A 17,996-nucleotide genomic window follows, 5' to 3' on the forward strand; every position below is an offset into this window, starting at 1 on the left:
AGGCAGTTCTTTAGTTGGATAAAATGAAACAGATGGGAGCCTATTTGGAGGTAGGGGGATAGATTAAAGGACCTTTCACAGTATATTTCCTCCTCAGGATCCTAGGATTTAAAGTTTTAGTGAAGGATGAGTCAACTCACTATTCCACTACTGATTCATGAGTCTAGTGATTGACTGACAAGTGAACCAGTTTTACCTGATCATTTGTGTGTGTGTGTGTGTGTATGTGTGTGTGTGTGTGTGTGTGTGTGTGTGTGTGTGTGAGAGAGAGAGAGAGAGAGAGAGAGAGAGAGAGAGAGAGAGAGAGAGAGAGAGAGAGAGAGTTCCTCCATCATTGCCAAAGAAGACCTTGCCATCAGAGAAATAATGACATGACTTGCTCTTGACTTTGTTCTGAGTGAGGGAGGGCTGTGCAGGTCACCAGCCTCACTTCTCCGCCAGAGCCACCTGAATCCAGTGACCAGATATTCATCAGGATGACTGGAGATGGCCCAGGATGAGGCAATTGGGGTTAAGTGACTTGACCAAGGTCACAAGCTAGTGAGTGTCAAGTGTCTGAGGTGAGATTTGAGCTCAAGTCCTCCTGACTCCTGCACTGGTGCTCTATCCACTGCACCACCTAGCTGCCCCTGCCTGATCATTTAATCTTAAAGAAATTGCCCCACATTAGGGTTGTGGTGTTTACCATCCTACCCTCATTAGCCTAAAGGAATCCTTCCTTTGCCTTTGGAGAAAGGGAGGGAGAGGGGCAGGATTAGGGTGACTGTGTGGGTGTGGACAGAATTGGGTAAGAGAATATACCTCACTGAAAATAGCAACAGAATGCAGTAAACCCAGGATCTGGAAAACCATTGTCCCCAAGATAAAAGGTAAAATGGTTGGGTATCTTTCTTAAATTTTTTCTTTCATTAACTCCAAGCAGCTAATAGATCTTACCATTCTGGACTTCTTTGTTGGGTATGTTCTATTAAGTGAGTACAAACTTGGATCCACTGATAAAAAATGTCCCAAGGGAAGTCTCTTGTGACTTAAATAAATTTAGGACCTGTGAGCTGTTCCAGATGTGATATCCACCTGAGAGGCTAAGGTAAATTAATGGATGACTGAGCCATATTAATTACTAATAGGATTAAGGCAAGAAATTGGGGAAGAAAATGTTAGTGCTCACACATATCTGCTAACTCATCCACAAATTATCTTCCATGGCTCCTGTCAGAGAGAGAATCTGGAACTCAAAGGAATCTGAGGCTAACCCATTTGTGGAGTGTCTGAGGTCCCTAGATTATTATGAGGAAGATGGGGTGTTATTGGATCTAATTTATTCATTATTAATGTTGGGTTTAGGACTCCACAATTTCCCAGGTGGGGTTTTCCTTGGGGATCCCATGAAATTAAGGTACTGACCTTTTAATACTTTTGTGTGTTACATTGTGGTGATAACTACCAAGTTAGCCTACCATCCTTAGTTCTAGGTAATTCCTCACTTTAGTTCACTTTACTTAACAACTTAGGAAAATATTGACTTTTACTGGATGTATATTCAGTCATTCAATAAACAGTTATTTATTGAAGGCATGTGATGTGCTCAGCATTATGCTAGGACATATAGAATAAACAGAAAAATGGAAACACTTGAAAATTAGGAAGTTATTTGCTGAACTAGAATCTCTCTCATTCACTCAATGTCTCTTTTTCTCTCATCCTTTGTTACAGAGGATTGCTCTACTTAAGTGGGACTAGATGATTTCTAAAATCTCTAACTTTAAAACCCAATGAGTCTTTAACTGTTGCCTTCAAGTAACTTCCAAATCATCAATTGGAAATTCCAAATAATCTATTTGGAAAAACAAGACCAAGATGTGAAAGAATGAACCCTGTAATACAGAAATATGATATCAAATGTTAAATGAAATGTTATAGGGATTCAGTAAAGAGGGAGATCATTAAGAGATGAAGTAATCAGGAGACTTTATGGGAGGAGAGGTCATGCTTAAACTGAACCTTGAAAGTACAGATTTAAATAGATGGGGAGGTTGGGAGAGACCATTTTTCAGTTTTTGTCCTACGTTATCTCAATATTCTCCCTTCTCCTTTGCTAGTAAGCCATTGTATGGTTTTGGAGAACCTCGACTAGGACTAGGACTTGCTTAGCTTAATTCTCATTTTTGCTTACCTTCCTAAGAAGTCTGTACCAACCTGGAGGATTAAACTGATGATATTCAGAGGTGTCCTGACCAAAATTGTCAATCCCTATTAGCATCTATGGGGTACGAATATATGTTTAGATACATCTTTACAATTGTTTCCATTATGGGACCCAATTATCTTTGTTCACATGTACTTGGGATGACTAATATCTCATCCCCTGGTCCTGATTGCCAGCCTTGAGTCTTTATAAATGTATATATATACATATATATATATAGTTAATATTCCATTTTTTATACCACAATCATTTTTTTTGCTATCTTTCCCTTCCATTTGTCCACTATTTCTTTTTTTTTCGCTACTACAAAAACTGTTATGAATAGTTGGGTATATATATAGAGACCCTCTTTTGGTTTTTGACCTTTTTGGGGGTATAAATTCAATCATAGCAGCACTAAGTCAAAAAGAATGAAGAATTTAGTGCCATTTATTGAACAATTCCAAATAGTATTTCAGAATACATAGACCAATTCACAATTCTACCAAGAGTGTATTTTTTTAAAAATATTCCTATCTTTTGACTTTATTTCCCCAAATATCCCTCTACTTTCCCTTACTCATCAAACCATACCTTATAAGAAGTAATTTTTCAAAAGAAGAGAAATCAGTTTAGCAAAACTAACAAATATCAACCAAGTCCAACAGTATATGTAATATTTCACACGCATAGTTCCCCATTTCAATAGCAAAGGGAGGGATGTTATATTCTCAGATAACTTTTTCATGGTCAAGCTGGGTCATGATATTTACACAGGATTCAGTTTGGATTTATCTGATTCCTGGTTTGTTGCTGGTTTGTCATTCTTTCCATTTACATTATTATTGTCATTATGCGTACTATTTTCCTGGTTCTGCTTACTTCAACTTTGCATCAGTTCATAATGTCTTCCCATGCTGCTCTGTATTCTTTATAATCATTTTCTTACTAATACAGTATTGAGATATGTATTATGAATTTAATAAATACTCTATCTTCAACTACCTACAGCAACATTCCATTCCATTCACATATCACTATTTATTTCCCCACCAATAGGCTTTTGCTTTCATTCCATTTTTTTACTACCTAAAGAAGTACAGCTTTAAACATTTTTATATAAAAATATAACATTTCTTCCTGTCATTGACCTCTTTAGTGTATATGTCAGCAATGGAGTCACTGAGTCAAAGAGAATGAACATTTTGGTCACTTTTCCCGCATCATTTCAATTTGTTTTCTAGATTATCTGGACATCAATAATTTGTTAGCATGGCCATCTTTCCACAATTTCACCCACATTGACTATTTCCAGATTTTATCATTTTTGCCCCTTAGAGACAGTTGTACTTCAGCATTATTTCATTTGTATTTATCTTTTCCCCAGTTTTGAGCATTGTTCTTATAATTTTTTATAGGCTATAATTCTTTTGAAAATGTTCTAGCCTTTGACAACTTTGTTGTTATCCAGATGTTCAGTCATGTTTGACTCTTCGTGACCTATGGACCATATTACATTCTATGTTCCACTTTCTCCTGAAGTCTGTCCAAGCTCATGTTCATTGTTCCCATGACACTATCTATCTATCTCATCCTCTGCCATCTTCTTTTGATTCAGTCTTTCCCAACATCATTTATTGAGAAAAGACTTTTGACTTTCTATGTCCATGTTAATTCCCTGACTCAGAGATATTTCTTGCAAAGATTTTTTTTCCTACTTACTGACTTCTCTCCCTGTTCATTATTGCTGTTTCCCTCCCAGCCTGAGGTCTTTCTTTTTCTTGGCCTCATTAAAGGGGCCATGCCCTGGCTACTTCTTAAACAGGCCTGTTCAATGAATGGGCATTGCCTCACTCTATGTGAGTACCTGCAAAGACCTTGGCCTAAAGGGCTCAAGGTGTCTCAGTGCATCTTGGGCCATCTCCAGTCATCCTGATGAATATGTGGTCACTGGAGTCAGATGGCTTTGGAGAAGTGAGGCTGGTGACCTGCACAGCCCTCCCTCACTCAAAACAAAGTCAAGTGCAAGTCATGTCATCATTTCTCTGATGGCATGGTCTTCTTCGGCAATGAAGGATGAACAAACACTCTAGGCTGCACTGATTTTGTTAACATAGAAGCTTTTAAATTTTCTATAACAGAGATTGTCAATTTTTTCTTTTATGAGCCAGCTTGGTGTTGGACTTTGAAGATGCCCAAATGTGAATTCCTACATCATGTTTCCCGGTCCACTTCTGCCTTCATCCCTTGTTTTTCAGTTTGTAGCTAAGCCTTTATCATTTTCTCTGCTTGTGCTTGACTTACTTAGTCACATTTGGATTCTATTTCTGAACAGCTGGGCAGTTTTTTTCTCCCCTGCTTTTACCTCACTCAAATAACTGTTTACTAAAAAATGAATACATTGTTTTACATTCCCTTCAGATGCTTCCCAACAATTAGCATACATTACCATAGATTTCTTAGAGCTATGATATTTGATCACTATGTTTAAAGATAAGAAGTATAAGACCCATTCAAAGTGGTAATTGAGTTTGTTCCCAGCTACTGAAAATCCTGTTTATTCAAATTCAACCCATCTTTCCCTTACAGTAAGCTTAGAAGAATGATAACTTGCAATACTATGCATGTCCTGTTTTTCATACAAGTAGCTATTGATATAATTAATTCACCCATTTCCTGAAAAAAAAAAATTAAGTCATAGCTCCAATGGGTCATACTCTACATTTTGATCAGAAATATCTAGCATTGAGAATTTTGCAACTTAACAAAAATCTTTCTGGTGGTAACTAGTTTTCTTGCCTAGATCATGTCAAATAGGCTCCCTATGTACAGCTACCAGATTAATTCTCACAAACCACTTTAATCATGTCACTGTAATAGTCAAACCTTCAGTGGCTCCCCTTTGCCTACAGGATTAAATAAAAATTCTTACTTTGCTTGACATCCATTCACTGGAAAAGAGGGAAATAAATATTGATTAAGCACCTGCTATGTGCCAGATAGCACACAGACAGCTTCACAAATATTATCTCATTTGCTCTTGATAATCATTTCATTTGATCTTCAGAACAACTCTGTGAGGTAGGTGCTATTATGATACCATTTGGGGGAAACTGAAGCAGACAACAGTTAATCAACTTGCCCAGGATTGCTCAGTTAGTAAGGATCTGAGGCCAAATTCAAACTCCTGACTTCCAGTCTGGTGTTCTATCCACTGTACTATCTAGCTATCTAGGCAGCCCGCCTCTCCTTCCAAACATGGCCCATGACTCCCCTACATGAACTCTACCTTCTGGCCAGGCCTGTCTGCCTATTTTCCTGTGGATGTACTTGTATACTCCTATTACCTTCATTTAGACTTACCCTGACTTCCTCCTTCCCAACCTAACATTCCATTCGCTTCCATTCATTTAGCAAGTATCTAAGCAACTACTGTTTGCAGAAGAAACAACTGAAGTCTTATCTTCTTTGTACAGTTTCCTCGATTAACCAGCCCACAGTGACTTTTCTCTTCTGTGACTCAAAGCATTTACAGACTGATTCATTCATTTAACATTCCTATTGTGAATTAGCCTCTCTCTCTCTCTCTCTCCCTCTCTCTCTTTCTTTCTCTGTGCATGTGTCTCATTTTCTCAGACTGAATTCCACTTGAGGGAGTAGACTGTGTCTTAAACTCCATATTCTCACATACAAACAGTACATGCTCTATAAACCTTTGCTTATCCAATTGGGTGTTGATTCCCTAGGGTAATTCAACACTTGATATATGACTTCATGCCCAAGGGGTCATCCTTGCCTGCTAGTCCAAAGCAAAACATTTGCCCTCATGACCATGCAGTATAGACTTTAAACATTTTTTCCTCCTCAAGTACCAGATAAAATGTTTCAAGTTATGCCTTAAAAGGATCCCTTATGAGAACACAGTCAGCAAACCATAGTCAAAGGAGTTATGGCAACCCTCTTCAAGGGTCACTGCATGAACCAGGACCTTCCCTTGGTGACTCTTTGCCAAGCTTGGTTTTTCATTCACCTGCAGTACCACTGAACTTTGCTAATAAAAGTAAAGTTCTTTGGAGATTGTCCTTCTGACCCTCGAACTCTCTTATCTATCTCCAAAGTCATAAACTATATTCTAACAGGATATAAAATAGCACATTCTAACTCATTCTCTCTACAGCTCTTGTTTCTACAACTTGATATCTGTTCCAATTGGAAACAGTGTCTGAACCAGCCACAATGTCTACTGACCAGAATGGAACCTGGGAAATGGAAAGCAATGAAAACTTTGATGGCTACATGAAGGCATTAGGTAAATGTGAATACCCCTAGGGGAAAGGGATTGTCTGGAAGGGAAATGCCTTATCTAAATTGTAAAGGAAAATAGAAACTTTGGGATAATGGAAAGATCCCTAGACTAGCGGATCAGGAGACTTAAATTCAACTACTGAGCATGTCACTTATTTGCTGTATGACCTTCAACAAGTCATTTCCCTTCTCTGGGCTACAGTTTCCTCATCTGTAAAATGAGGACTTTGGAACAGCCCTTCATAAAGATTCCTCTGGTAACTTCAGTGTTTTTGTTAGATTCAAGTTACTGTAAAATTCCTCTTCTGAGCCCAGAACAACTGGTTAACTAAGTTTACCTTATAAAGGGTGTTACAGTAAGGCTGATACATGTCAAAACTATTGCTTGATTCATAGAAGGGAAAGATCAGTCAAAATGTATTTTTGGAGTGGTGTAGACCAGCTGACTGGTTTGCTTGTCGTAAATGTAAAGTATGCCTAGAATGCTAAGAGTCAGCTGGTCTCTGACTCTGGGCAGAATCTGACTCTGGGTAGAATCAAGGGTCAAATCTGTGTCAAGGTGAAGCAGTCAACAAATAAAGACAACTTCCTAAGCAGCCAGTTGGCTCTGGGTAAAGCCAAGTTTCTTTTCAACTTCATCTATCCTTTAAACATTAACGATTGTTTTAAATGCAAAGATATTATAATAGATTCTGAGGAGCTCTAGATCTGTGATTTCATTGTCATTGGGAACTCCAAATGAGGAACTTCCCTCTGCCAATACAAATTTGGAATTGCACCAAAAGTTTCAGTGTCTTGTTAAGAGTCAGATGTGTATACATGTCAGGGACAGGACTTAGATTTTCCTGATCCCAAGGTCAGCTCTCTGTTAACTATATTGTATTGCTCTCAGCATGATATTACTACCTTGTAAGGTTTCGAATGATCAAAAGAAATGAAATGAGAGTAAAAATTAAGTCTATAACAACAAGAAAGAAATGAAAGTCTGAGTGTGTCTGAATTGAAATAAATGAATTTCACCTCTGATGTTCACTACCTATATGACCTTGAACAATTTACTTAACTTTCCTGGGTCTCAGTTTCTTCAATGTAAAATGAGCAGACTAATTGACTTTGGAAGGCCCTTCCCATTCTAGATCTAGGATCCCTTTGGTCCTTGTGAGCTGGATGATATTATATCCTATTAGAGCTAGGAGAGACCCTATAGATCATTTGGCCCAGTTGTCTCATTTTTATCAGTGAGAAAACTCAGGTTTAGACAGGCTAAGTGATTTGGCCAGTCCCACAGCTAGCAAAAGAGGGACCCCCGTGCTTTGAATTAAAATCCAGCAGTTTTTCTTCTATAGTTTATTCTCTTCCCTATTCTAGAGGGAATTCCAGTTCAGATAGGGATTGGAGTAGAATGATATCCTTTCCAACTTTTATATTCTGTACCTAACCTCAGAAACTGTTATGGAGAATGCCATTGGCAATTCTCTTTGTGGCTTCTATATTGCAAATCAATGACACCTTCAATTTGTTATAGACCACCAGCGGCCATCATTTCTTGGCTGAGTATGCTATAATAAGCTATATTTTACAATGTACAGAAGCAGAATATTATTGAAATCATAACATTTCAAAGGAAAGTAATACATATTGCTGAAGTTTCAAATTTCATGGCAGGGGGGAAGAGATTTATTGCATAAAACTGGGAACCAGGAGTCCTGGATTTTAATCCCACTTTTCCCATGGATGTACTCTCTTTCTTCTAGTCCAATGATTCAGAGCAAGAATTAGATTGTGAGGCAGTGGAATAAAAATTAGTCTGGAGGTCAGGAAACCTGAGTTCATGGTTCTTTCATCAAATCACTGTGATCTTGGCCATTTAATCTCCCTTAGCCTTCATTTCCTTATTTTTCAAATAGAGATAATAACTCCTCTGTCTACCTGATAGGCATATTGTCAGATCAGTCAGTCAGCAAGCAGAGAGGTAATATTTATGAAAATTTATGTGTGGTTTAATACCAAATCTTATACAATGGAAATTACTTTTATTATGGCTGTTTCCATTTCTCTGTAATTAATAAATCGTCTAACTTTCATGCACCTGAGTCTCCACAAAATAGATTGGTGACTTGGCCATTGGCCAGTGAGTTTAGCTACTCTAGAGAGTTTCTGTTGATAATTCATGAACACAAATTCATTTTGGTTTCTTGATTTATTCAGCTACATCATCTGTACTGTTTAGTAAATTGTTCTTCTCCTAACTTTCTGTGTGCAGTGGAGATTTAGCCTTGATCAAAGTTGCTTTTATTGTGAAATAAGGGCCATAGAATGATAGAATACGCTATATTCACCAAAGGAATAATATGAAAATGGATTCCCCAGTGTCTGTTGGGAAAGGGAGATAGGGCAAAAGAAATGACATCCTCATGGGATCTTAGACATAAAGCTAGAAGAGACTTTTAAGGCCTTCTATGTCCAAACCCTTCATCCAATAGATGAGAAAACTAAGATGTCACAAGGTTAAGTGACTTGCTCAAGGTTATACATGTAGAACGTAGCAGAAACTCTGGGCCTGTGATGCCAAGATTTGCTATCTTTCCATTCCACCTTCATTTCTTCATTTCCTTCAGTCCTGATAACATGGTAGCATAGCCAGAATCCTGATTCTGCAATGTGGAAAGTCTAGGTTCAAATCCCACCTCAGATACTTATTAGAAGTGTGGGCCAGGGCAAGTTACAGTACTTCTCTTTTCCTCATCTGTAAAATGGGGATAAAACTTTACTACTTACTACAGGCATCTATTCTCTTGTCTCATGAAAAAGGAATTGAGAGAGAGAGAGACAAAGAGAACAGCTACATACCTGTTCTTTTTTTCCAAAGATGATTTCCCCAGTGTACTGTATTTATAAATGAGTTATATGAACTATAGAACCTCACAGGGTCAGCTGAGGATCAGACAAGAGAATGTATGTAAAACTGTTCACAATTTTAAAGTGTTATATGTTAATTCTTTATTATTTTCTAGTCTTTTCTTCTTTTCTTGCGACCAACCTAAAAAATGAGTTGTCTCAAATACTTGAGATTCCACTAATCTAAGCCTGTCAAGTGTTGTGGCTGGCCACAGAAGATCCCAACCTATAAAGTTTGTCTTTGTTGCCTCCAGCCTCCTCGCCTGGGACCCTTTCTCTGTCTTTAGGTCTGTCTCAGGACACCAGGGCCTTCATGCTAAACTCAGACCCTGTAGTCATAGAGGTAGGTAGATCTGAAACTGACATTTGGAACTTGACTAGTTTTCCCCTACAAAGGGGATTTAGATTTCAAAGAAGTTGTCTGCTTGGGAACTGGTTTGTGGGTTTGTTGAGAAGGGCCTGGGGGCAAGGGGTGCAGTTCCAAGTCCTCTTCATATCAAAGGTCACCTGTGTGTGAGCCCAGCCCTTCTGGTAGGAAGAAAATCACCTTTAAAATGTGAATGGTCAAGTGCATCCTAAGAAGCAATGATATAAACATGCTGGGACTTGTATGTATGTTGTAGAGCTACTGGTAAGTAACAGGAGCGTGGGCTAAATTTAGATGCTGTTCTGGTGCACAGAGTTTAGCCCACAAATGGTAATGCTTCTGTAAAACCAAATCCTTTCCCTAATTCAAAAAAGTAAAACTAGCAGCAGACTTCAGCCTCTAAAAATGATCTCTCCTTATTATGATGAAAAAGCACGTGGTTAAATGTGTGCAAACTGGGGAAAGTAATCCAATGAATCCAATAAACATTGATTAAGTGCCTACTATGTGGCAGGCACTGTGCTAAGGTCTGTGAGAGGGGCAGGGAGAGGGAGAGAGATAGACAGAGAGAAACAGAGAGATAGAGAGAGACAGAGAGACAGAGACAAAGACAGAGAGAGAGACAGAGACAGAGAGAGACAGACAGAGAAAGACAGAGAGAGAGAGAGAGAAAGAAAGCAGGGGTGGGGTGAAGGTGGGGTCCAGAGTGAACAGTAGATGCAAGGTGGAGGAAGCAGAGTCCAGTTTTTGCCTTCGATAAAGGAAAGCAATGGGAAGAGATAGGTATGATGTCAGGATGTCAGTCAAGGACAGAGTTAGCCCCATGGTGATGGACATAATGAGTTTAACTTGGGAGGAGCATTTTTCCACCTGGGAGAGCTTCAGATGCATGGCAAAGTACCTGTGCTAGCCACCCAAACTGCTTTTCCAGTCCTCCTTGGTGATAATGGTGGACGCTTTAAGTGGTGTTGGTTATTCATTCATTAAACATTTATTAAGCCCTTACCTCATGAAAAATCCCTGCCCTAAAGGCTAAGAAATATGTGAAGTTTAGATAAAACATAGTTCTTGCCCTTCTGGAACTTATAGGGAAATAAGGAATAAAAACATATAGCTAATGGGGCTTCAGAAATTCTCTTTGCCTTAGGGAAGGATGAGTATTAGCTAGGACAGCAAGGTGGATTCAGTACATACAGCAGATGGGCCTGGACTGAGGAACCTCTGAGTTCTAGCATGGCTTTCGATACTTACTAACTGTTTTACCCTGGGCAAGTCACTTGGCCTCTGTTTGCCTCAGTTTCCTCAACTGTAAAATAGGGATAGTAACAACATCTTATCTCCTGGGTTGTTGTGAGGATCAAATTATATTTGTTAAGTGTGTAGCACATAGTAAGCCCTTAATAAATTCTTATTTCTTTCCTTCCTAGGAAGTAGCAACTGAGACACTGAGATAGAGGAAGAAGTGATACATCCTAAAAAAAGAAAGCTCACTTCCTTATATATAGCCTTTCCCTTCAGATCTAACATTTTGTTTTGTAGATTTCTAATATTCTGATCATGAGTTTCATTTACTGTGAAGACATCACCTAATGAATAGGATCCTAGATTTGGAATGAGGAAGACTTAGATTAAAATCCTACCTCAGATACTTACTAGCTATATGTCCCTCAGCAAGTCACTGAACCTGTTTGTACCTCAGTTTCTCATCTGTAAAATGAAGGGGTTGGGCTTCCTAGTCTCCGGTACTAACTCTCCCATCCTATGGTTTGGTCTCACAAGATATGGATTTGAATCTTTGCTTTATTAATGACTTTTGAGACCCTGGGACCTTATTTAAACTGCATGGTGTGTGAATATATGTGTATGTGTGACTGTGTATGAATATATGTATATATATATATATGTGAATGTGTAAGTGTATGTGTATGTGAATGTATGCATACATCTTTGTGTATATGGGAGTGTGTATGCTGATGTATATGAACGTGTGAGTGAATTGTGTATAGGTGTGTTGACGTGTATATATCCGAGTGTGTGAATGTATGCCTATATGTGTGTGAATGTGTGCATGATGGTAGAGTAGGAGCATGCTCATTCTAAGATTCTGGACATAAATGTGTAGGCTGCAAAAAGAAATGGCATGGAAATAAGGAGAAGATTAGTCTTCCACTCTGTTTCTCACGAGTTTAAAGATGTTCATGCTTTGAGTATTAAGGAATTCAGGTTCAAAGGCCATTCCAGCTGAGCTTCTGGATGTTGGCTCCTCTCTTAAGCAGACTACACAGGGATGTGGGCTCTTTAATTTACAAAGAGCACTGCCCTTTAAAACATGAACCTTAGCTTTTTTCTACCAGCACATTACAGAGCATTTTCATATTAGGAGGCCAACCAATAGATCAACTTTATGACTTGTATTGTTCAAAATGCAGCTATGAAAAGTATGCTTCAATGAAGTCTCTCCTGGTTGGGTTTTTGGGGGATGAGTTTGTGTGGCAGCTACAAGAATTATATATTACTCAGAAGTAGTTTGCCTTTAGACTCTTTCCTCTGAGATCTAAATTCACTTTACCTGGCTATAAATCAGGTGCAGAGATATCTTTAATCCCTAAAAGCAGATAAAATATGTTTGATAACCATTGGACTAAAATACCAAATAAGAGAACCAGTCCTTCTGGTAAGTGGGGAAACAAAATGATTCTGTTCAAGTGTGTGCAGAGGGGTTGGTGAGGAGTGCGGGCGGTGGCGGATTTGTTGCAGTCAAACTCCCTCTCCTTTTGATTAGCAGCACCATGTCAATAGAAAATTTGGTGCCATTTTCCTGAGGAAGTGGAAGGTGACATGATTAACTCACATGTCAAAAAGCTAAAGGGTAGCTATCAGGCCAAGCCATTTTTCATTCCCTAGGGGAAAAAAACAAAACAACTTAAAGCCTGCACTATGTTTTCATTTACATAGAGCTCCATTTTCAGAGTTCTTAGGAGCTGGTTGGAAATATTGATTGCAGTTGGCAGTGCATATTGGCCCGACCAGGGCAGCTTGAGTCAAGGGAGAAAGGTATATAATTTTGGTTCCTTCGGTAGCCAGGGGCAAGGACTAATTTTTATGATGTGCCTTTTTTTTTTTTTTTTTGAGATCATACTTAGCAGATGCATAGAAAGGCCAGCATAAAGTCTGAATCTCAGTTTTGACAAGGCCTTCAAGGGTCTTTTCCCCTTGGGTATTTGGGGTCTCTGATATGTTCAGTTTTTAGTGCTTAACTTCCTCATAAATTTTAGTCCAATTATGAGAGTAATGATGATACTGATAATATTTTTTCCCTAGTGTTCTCTCCCCTCCAGACCAAAATGAGAACAATTTTTTGTCATTACCGTTGTAGCAATGGTGTTGTGGAGAAAATCACTTCAAAAACCTTGAAGGCTATATAACAATATTGTTCTGAGGATAATGACGAAAAATTGTTCTCTTCTAGAGAGGAGAGACCTATAGATGATCGAGACAGTGCAGGTGTTTTACACATGGAGAAACAAGTTCACAAAAAATAAGTGATTTGCCTATGGTCACACAGTTAAGCAATATGAATTTTGATCTTCCTAAGTAATGGATCTAGGATATGGGCTATAATCTCCTCATTCTAACTCTGATACTCTTTCTACTACACCCCACTGCTTCTCATTTTTGAGCAGACCTCTTTCCTATCTTCCATCTGAATGCTGGGTGAACTGAATCTCCTTTTCAACTTCTTAACTGGTTTCTGAATAGCCCAGTTCACTGGAGCTCAGGTCTTAGGCCTCAGCTCATCAGGCCTGCTAGGCAAGTTGAGGCTGTGTCTATTTGATGCCAAAATGATTCCATCAGTTTGATGAAACATTGAACCAAACTTGTTACTTGAGTTGTATAGACAAAAATATCCAGGAGACTGACAGCAGCTGTGGAAAAGGACAGGTAAATGTAAAATCTTTTCTTTGATTATCTAAAGTGAATAATCATTTGAGTCAAGAAATCATTTTTAATGGTAAACACTAGACTAGACTCTATCACGCCTGACCTACAGCACTTCTCCCCCTCATTAGAAAATGAGGGGGTTGGATTAAATTACCTCTAATGCTACTTCTAGCATTAAATATATGATCACTGAATGGTTCTATAGAATGCCAGTGGAAATAGAGATCAAACTATATTGAAATAATTGAGGACAGTTTCATAGAGGAGCTGGAAATGGAGTTGGGTCTTATAGAATGAGGGCAAAAGAGATGATTCACGAAAAGGGAAAATAGTGTGAGTGAAGTAGTGTTGGCAGGAATTATCTGACCTGAAATAGTGAATAAGGAATATCTGCACCACCTAACATAGAAAGTTTGCATTGTGGAGTAAGGAAGAGTGGAGAGAGACATCGTTATTCTTTATTCTTTGGCTCTGGGACAGGAGCAGAGGAATATTGTGAGTGAGGATAAAAATATTGTCCTTTTAATATTTTTCATGTCACCTACAAAGGTAGATTTTTCAGTTCTTAGAATCTGGAGGCTACTTGTCATTGAATTTTTCAAGGAATCCTTAGTTTAAAGTCCAAAATACTTGATCACTTTACTTAATAAAGGGTTTTTTCCTCCAAAGAGAACAATAGTTATGTTCATGCATCTGTGTGTGCGTGCGCGCGCGCGCGCGCGTGTGCATGTGTGTGTGTGTGTGTGTGTGTGTGTTGTGTTTGAGGGGAGGGTGGAGATGAAAGGGAAAACATTTATACAATTCTAATGTTAGGCAACCCAAATGAACTATTTAGAATCTGCTACATAAATGCTAGTTGTCAAGGACAGAGATATTAGAGGTAAAAAGAAGTCAGAGATTGTGTCCCTATTTCTCTTTTGACCCTGCAGGCTGTGATACTTCAAAGTGTTACTGGATGATTCCTTAAGCCAGGAAGTTGTCAAAATGAGCTGACAGAGAATTGAAAGGGTTTAAATGTGTTTTCTCCAACTGGGGCTGGTTTTAGAAAGAGCCCTGGGCATGGGAAGCAATTGGTGTTGAACAGGGATGGCATGTGATGGCAGCAGTAAGATAACTTTCATCCATCTGAGTTAGGAGTAAACCTCCAAATAAGTAGAATTGCAGTTCAGCTAGGTCACAGAAGTCCCTGTGGCAATGGGGGGAAGGACAGATAATAAAGTCACTCATATCTCAACAAGACAGAGGAGTTACATAAACCAAGACAGTGTTTTTTAGGTTTCAACACATTTAAGAGTAGAGCAAACCCAGTACTGTTCAAGAACAATTCCAAAACTTCTCCAAAACTATGATCCAACATTTTATATGGAATCAGAGCCATGGTCCAGCCAGCCTAGCATATAGTCTCTTATGGGAATATCAACATACTTGTGGTAGAAAAATATTATAGATCAGGTCTAATGGAGGCTAGTCTGGTGTTTCAGGTTAAAAATTGGAATGAAACGAGATACTTGTAGATCTTGTTGTTTACTCATTTTTCAGTCATGTCTGACTCTGCATGACCCCACTTGGGATTTTCTTGGCAAAAATATTGGAGTGGCTTGCCATTTCCTTTTCCAGTTCATTTTATAGATGTGGAAACTGAGGCAAACAGGGTTAAGTGACTTGCCCAGAGTCACATAGCTAGTAAGTGTCTAAGGTTGGATTTGAAGTTGGGTCCTTCAGACTCCAGGTCCAGTGTTCTATCCACGGTGCCACCTAGCTGCCCACTTGTAGATCACCTAACCATTAACAAGAAGATGTTTACTTTGCCACAGCAGAGAAACGATGTTCAACAAGGATACCCCACTATTTCATGTAGTTATGTTGGTTTGCTGGTCAGGAGCCTGAGGAATGAGCTACCAGGAAGCTATATTTTAACTATAATTTAAGCTACCAGGAAGCTATATCAATGGCCCCAACTGGCACTGGTAGCCTGGCATTGATATTTCATGTGTTATTAATAGAGACTCCTTACTAATGTCTCCATCCCATATTAATCATTTGAGGTTATTGAAGTGTTTCCTAGGATGTTTATTTATTACTCTTCAACCCTCCACTCCCATACACAATATTTTTTTCTGATCCTCTTTTCTTAGATGTCATCAAGGTGATACCTATTCAGATAAAGGGGCCCCCAATTGTGGCTGTATGGTATATAAGCCTACCAAAGAATATAGGTCATGAGCCACCAATAATTTTATTTCTTTTACTTTGATAACAACCAATAAGGATAGGCATGATATTCAGCAGATTGGAGGAAAAGTCTCACCTTATTCTCTAGTATACTTCTGCATATTTATGTATACCAAATCATTCTTTCCTAAGACATCCTAAATCATATAAGTCTTGATGATAGTTTCAATACCTCTTACAGAAAAACTAGCCTAGCCTAAAGGCATATATTGCTCCCACCACTAAGGACAAAGTCATTTTCTCTAACATTAATCTCAAAAATCAGAGACATTTCCTTAAATGTCTCTAGAATTCTTTAATAAATAATCATCAAATATTTATGGCGATGAGTTCTTCCAGTTCTGTTCTCACCAGTTCCGTCTCCCAGCCCTGGTCATTTTCTGAGTCATAGTTCCACCTCTGTTTGGTAGACATTTCACTATAGAGGTTTCTCTGTCACCTAAAACTTAAGATGTCTCATATCATGCTCACCATCTTTCCAACAAAACCTGTTCCCTCTTTTGACTTCCTTGTCCTGTTCATTTTACAATCATTTTCCTGAGTAAGAGAATCCAGGCATAAAACCTAAGTCATCTCTCACTCTTGGGTTTTTCTTCTTTATGCAACTAGTTACCAAGTCCTCTCCATTCTTCCTGGCTGACCTTCAGCAGGTTACTTAGTTTACCTGATCTTCAGGTTTTAGATCCATAAAATGAGGGCTTTAAAGATAGATGGGTTCCAAAGTCCCTTCTAACCCTTAACATTCTATGATGCCATATCTCTCCAATCTGTCATTCCCATTCCATTCGTTTTTTTACTAACCTAAGTTCCCTTATCCATTTCACCTCTTGATTATTAGGCTTACTGTCTAACTTCTCTCCCTACTTTCAGTTTTGACCAGATTAATCACTCTAAAGTGTCACTATCATCAAGTCACACTCTCCTACTTACAACTTCCACTAGCTCATCGTTGTCTACAGAATACCCTGGCATTCAAGACCCTTTACAATTGTTTATTACAATATACTGTTCTCAATCTTTGCTTTTATTACCCACTGACATGAAGAAGTGAGGTTCAATGCAATCAGCCCTGAACTTAGAGATGGAAGAACTGGGTTCTAATCCATTTACTATCTCAACTTCCATTTTGGGGAAGTAGCAATCTCTGTAAACCTTCATTTTCTTGTCTATAAAATGAAGAGGGGGCAACTAGGTAGCACTGAAGTGCTGGGTCTGGAGTCATGAAGACCTAAGTTCAAATCTAGCCTTAGACACTAGCTGGGTGACGCTGTGCAAATCAGTTTTGCTTGCCTCAGTTTCCTCATCTATAAAATGAACTGAAGAAGGAAATGGCAAACACTTTGATATTTCTGCCAAGAAAAGCCCAAGTGGAGTTAGGAAGAGTCAGACATGACTGAAAATGACTGAACAACAACAAAAAAAAAATGAAAAGATTGACAACCTGATATCTGAGGTCTCTTCCAGCTTTACTGAAATATCAAAGAAAACACAATGAGTATAGAATCAGAGGTTATAAGATCAAATTCTTTTCTTCTACTCAGTACTTGTATGAACTTAGCCAAGTTATTTCCTCATCTTAAAAAGATTTTTTTTTTTATTAATTGATTGGACTCAACGATCTCTCGGACTCCTTGCAGATCAAAATGCTATTATCTTCTGAAGTTAGGAGAAAGAGTAAATAATGTGATGTAAAGGAATAATGGAAAGTGAGACAAAGAAAGATGATGAGGAATATTTTATAATCAGAACTACATGGGGTTACATGAAATGTTGTCAGAAGCTAAACTATTTCCTCAGTTTCTCAATCTCTAAAATGGATATGATAATAGATAAAATATTACCTATTTTATCTATAGATAAAATTATATAAATATAAAAATAGATAAAATTTTATCTATTATCAGATGAAACATAGTAACATTTAATAAGAGGGTATTGGTATAGCATTCTAGTTTCTCAGAGAAAGTTCAAACTCTTTTTACTTTTATCATAATCATTATTGTTCATACTATATAGTCAGCCCCAGAGTTTAAAAAAAAAATGAGACACTATTAAGCAGTTATTTTG

The 17,996-nt window shown here is 38.3% G+C and overlaps 1 protein-coding gene across 2 annotated transcripts in view; it reads left to right on the top strand.

Moving 5' to 3' along the window:
* Positions 1-812: 812 nt before the first annotated feature.
* Positions 813-17,996, top strand: part of RBP2 (retinol binding protein 2) — a 30,082-nt gene continuing 12,898 nt past the window's right edge. The window contains exons 1-2 of one of the 2 annotated variants that reach the window (XM_072613519.1): positions 813-869; positions 6,363-6,494. In XM_072613519.1, the coding sequence (XP_072469620.1) occupies positions 6,422-6,494 (73 nt within the window). In that variant the 5' untranslated portion in view covers positions 813-869; positions 6,363-6,421. Of the gene's footprint in view, positions 870-6,256; positions 6,495-17,996 lie in introns of those variants that run through there. The other variant, XM_072613518.1, reaches the window with a different exon arrangement.

This window comes from Notamacropus eugenii, chromosome 5 (assembly GCF_028372415.1).
Source record: "Notamacropus eugenii isolate mMacEug1 chromosome 5, mMacEug1.pri_v2, whole genome shotgun sequence".
NCBI lineage: Eukaryota > Metazoa > Chordata > Mammalia > Diprotodontia > Macropodidae > Notamacropus > Notamacropus eugenii.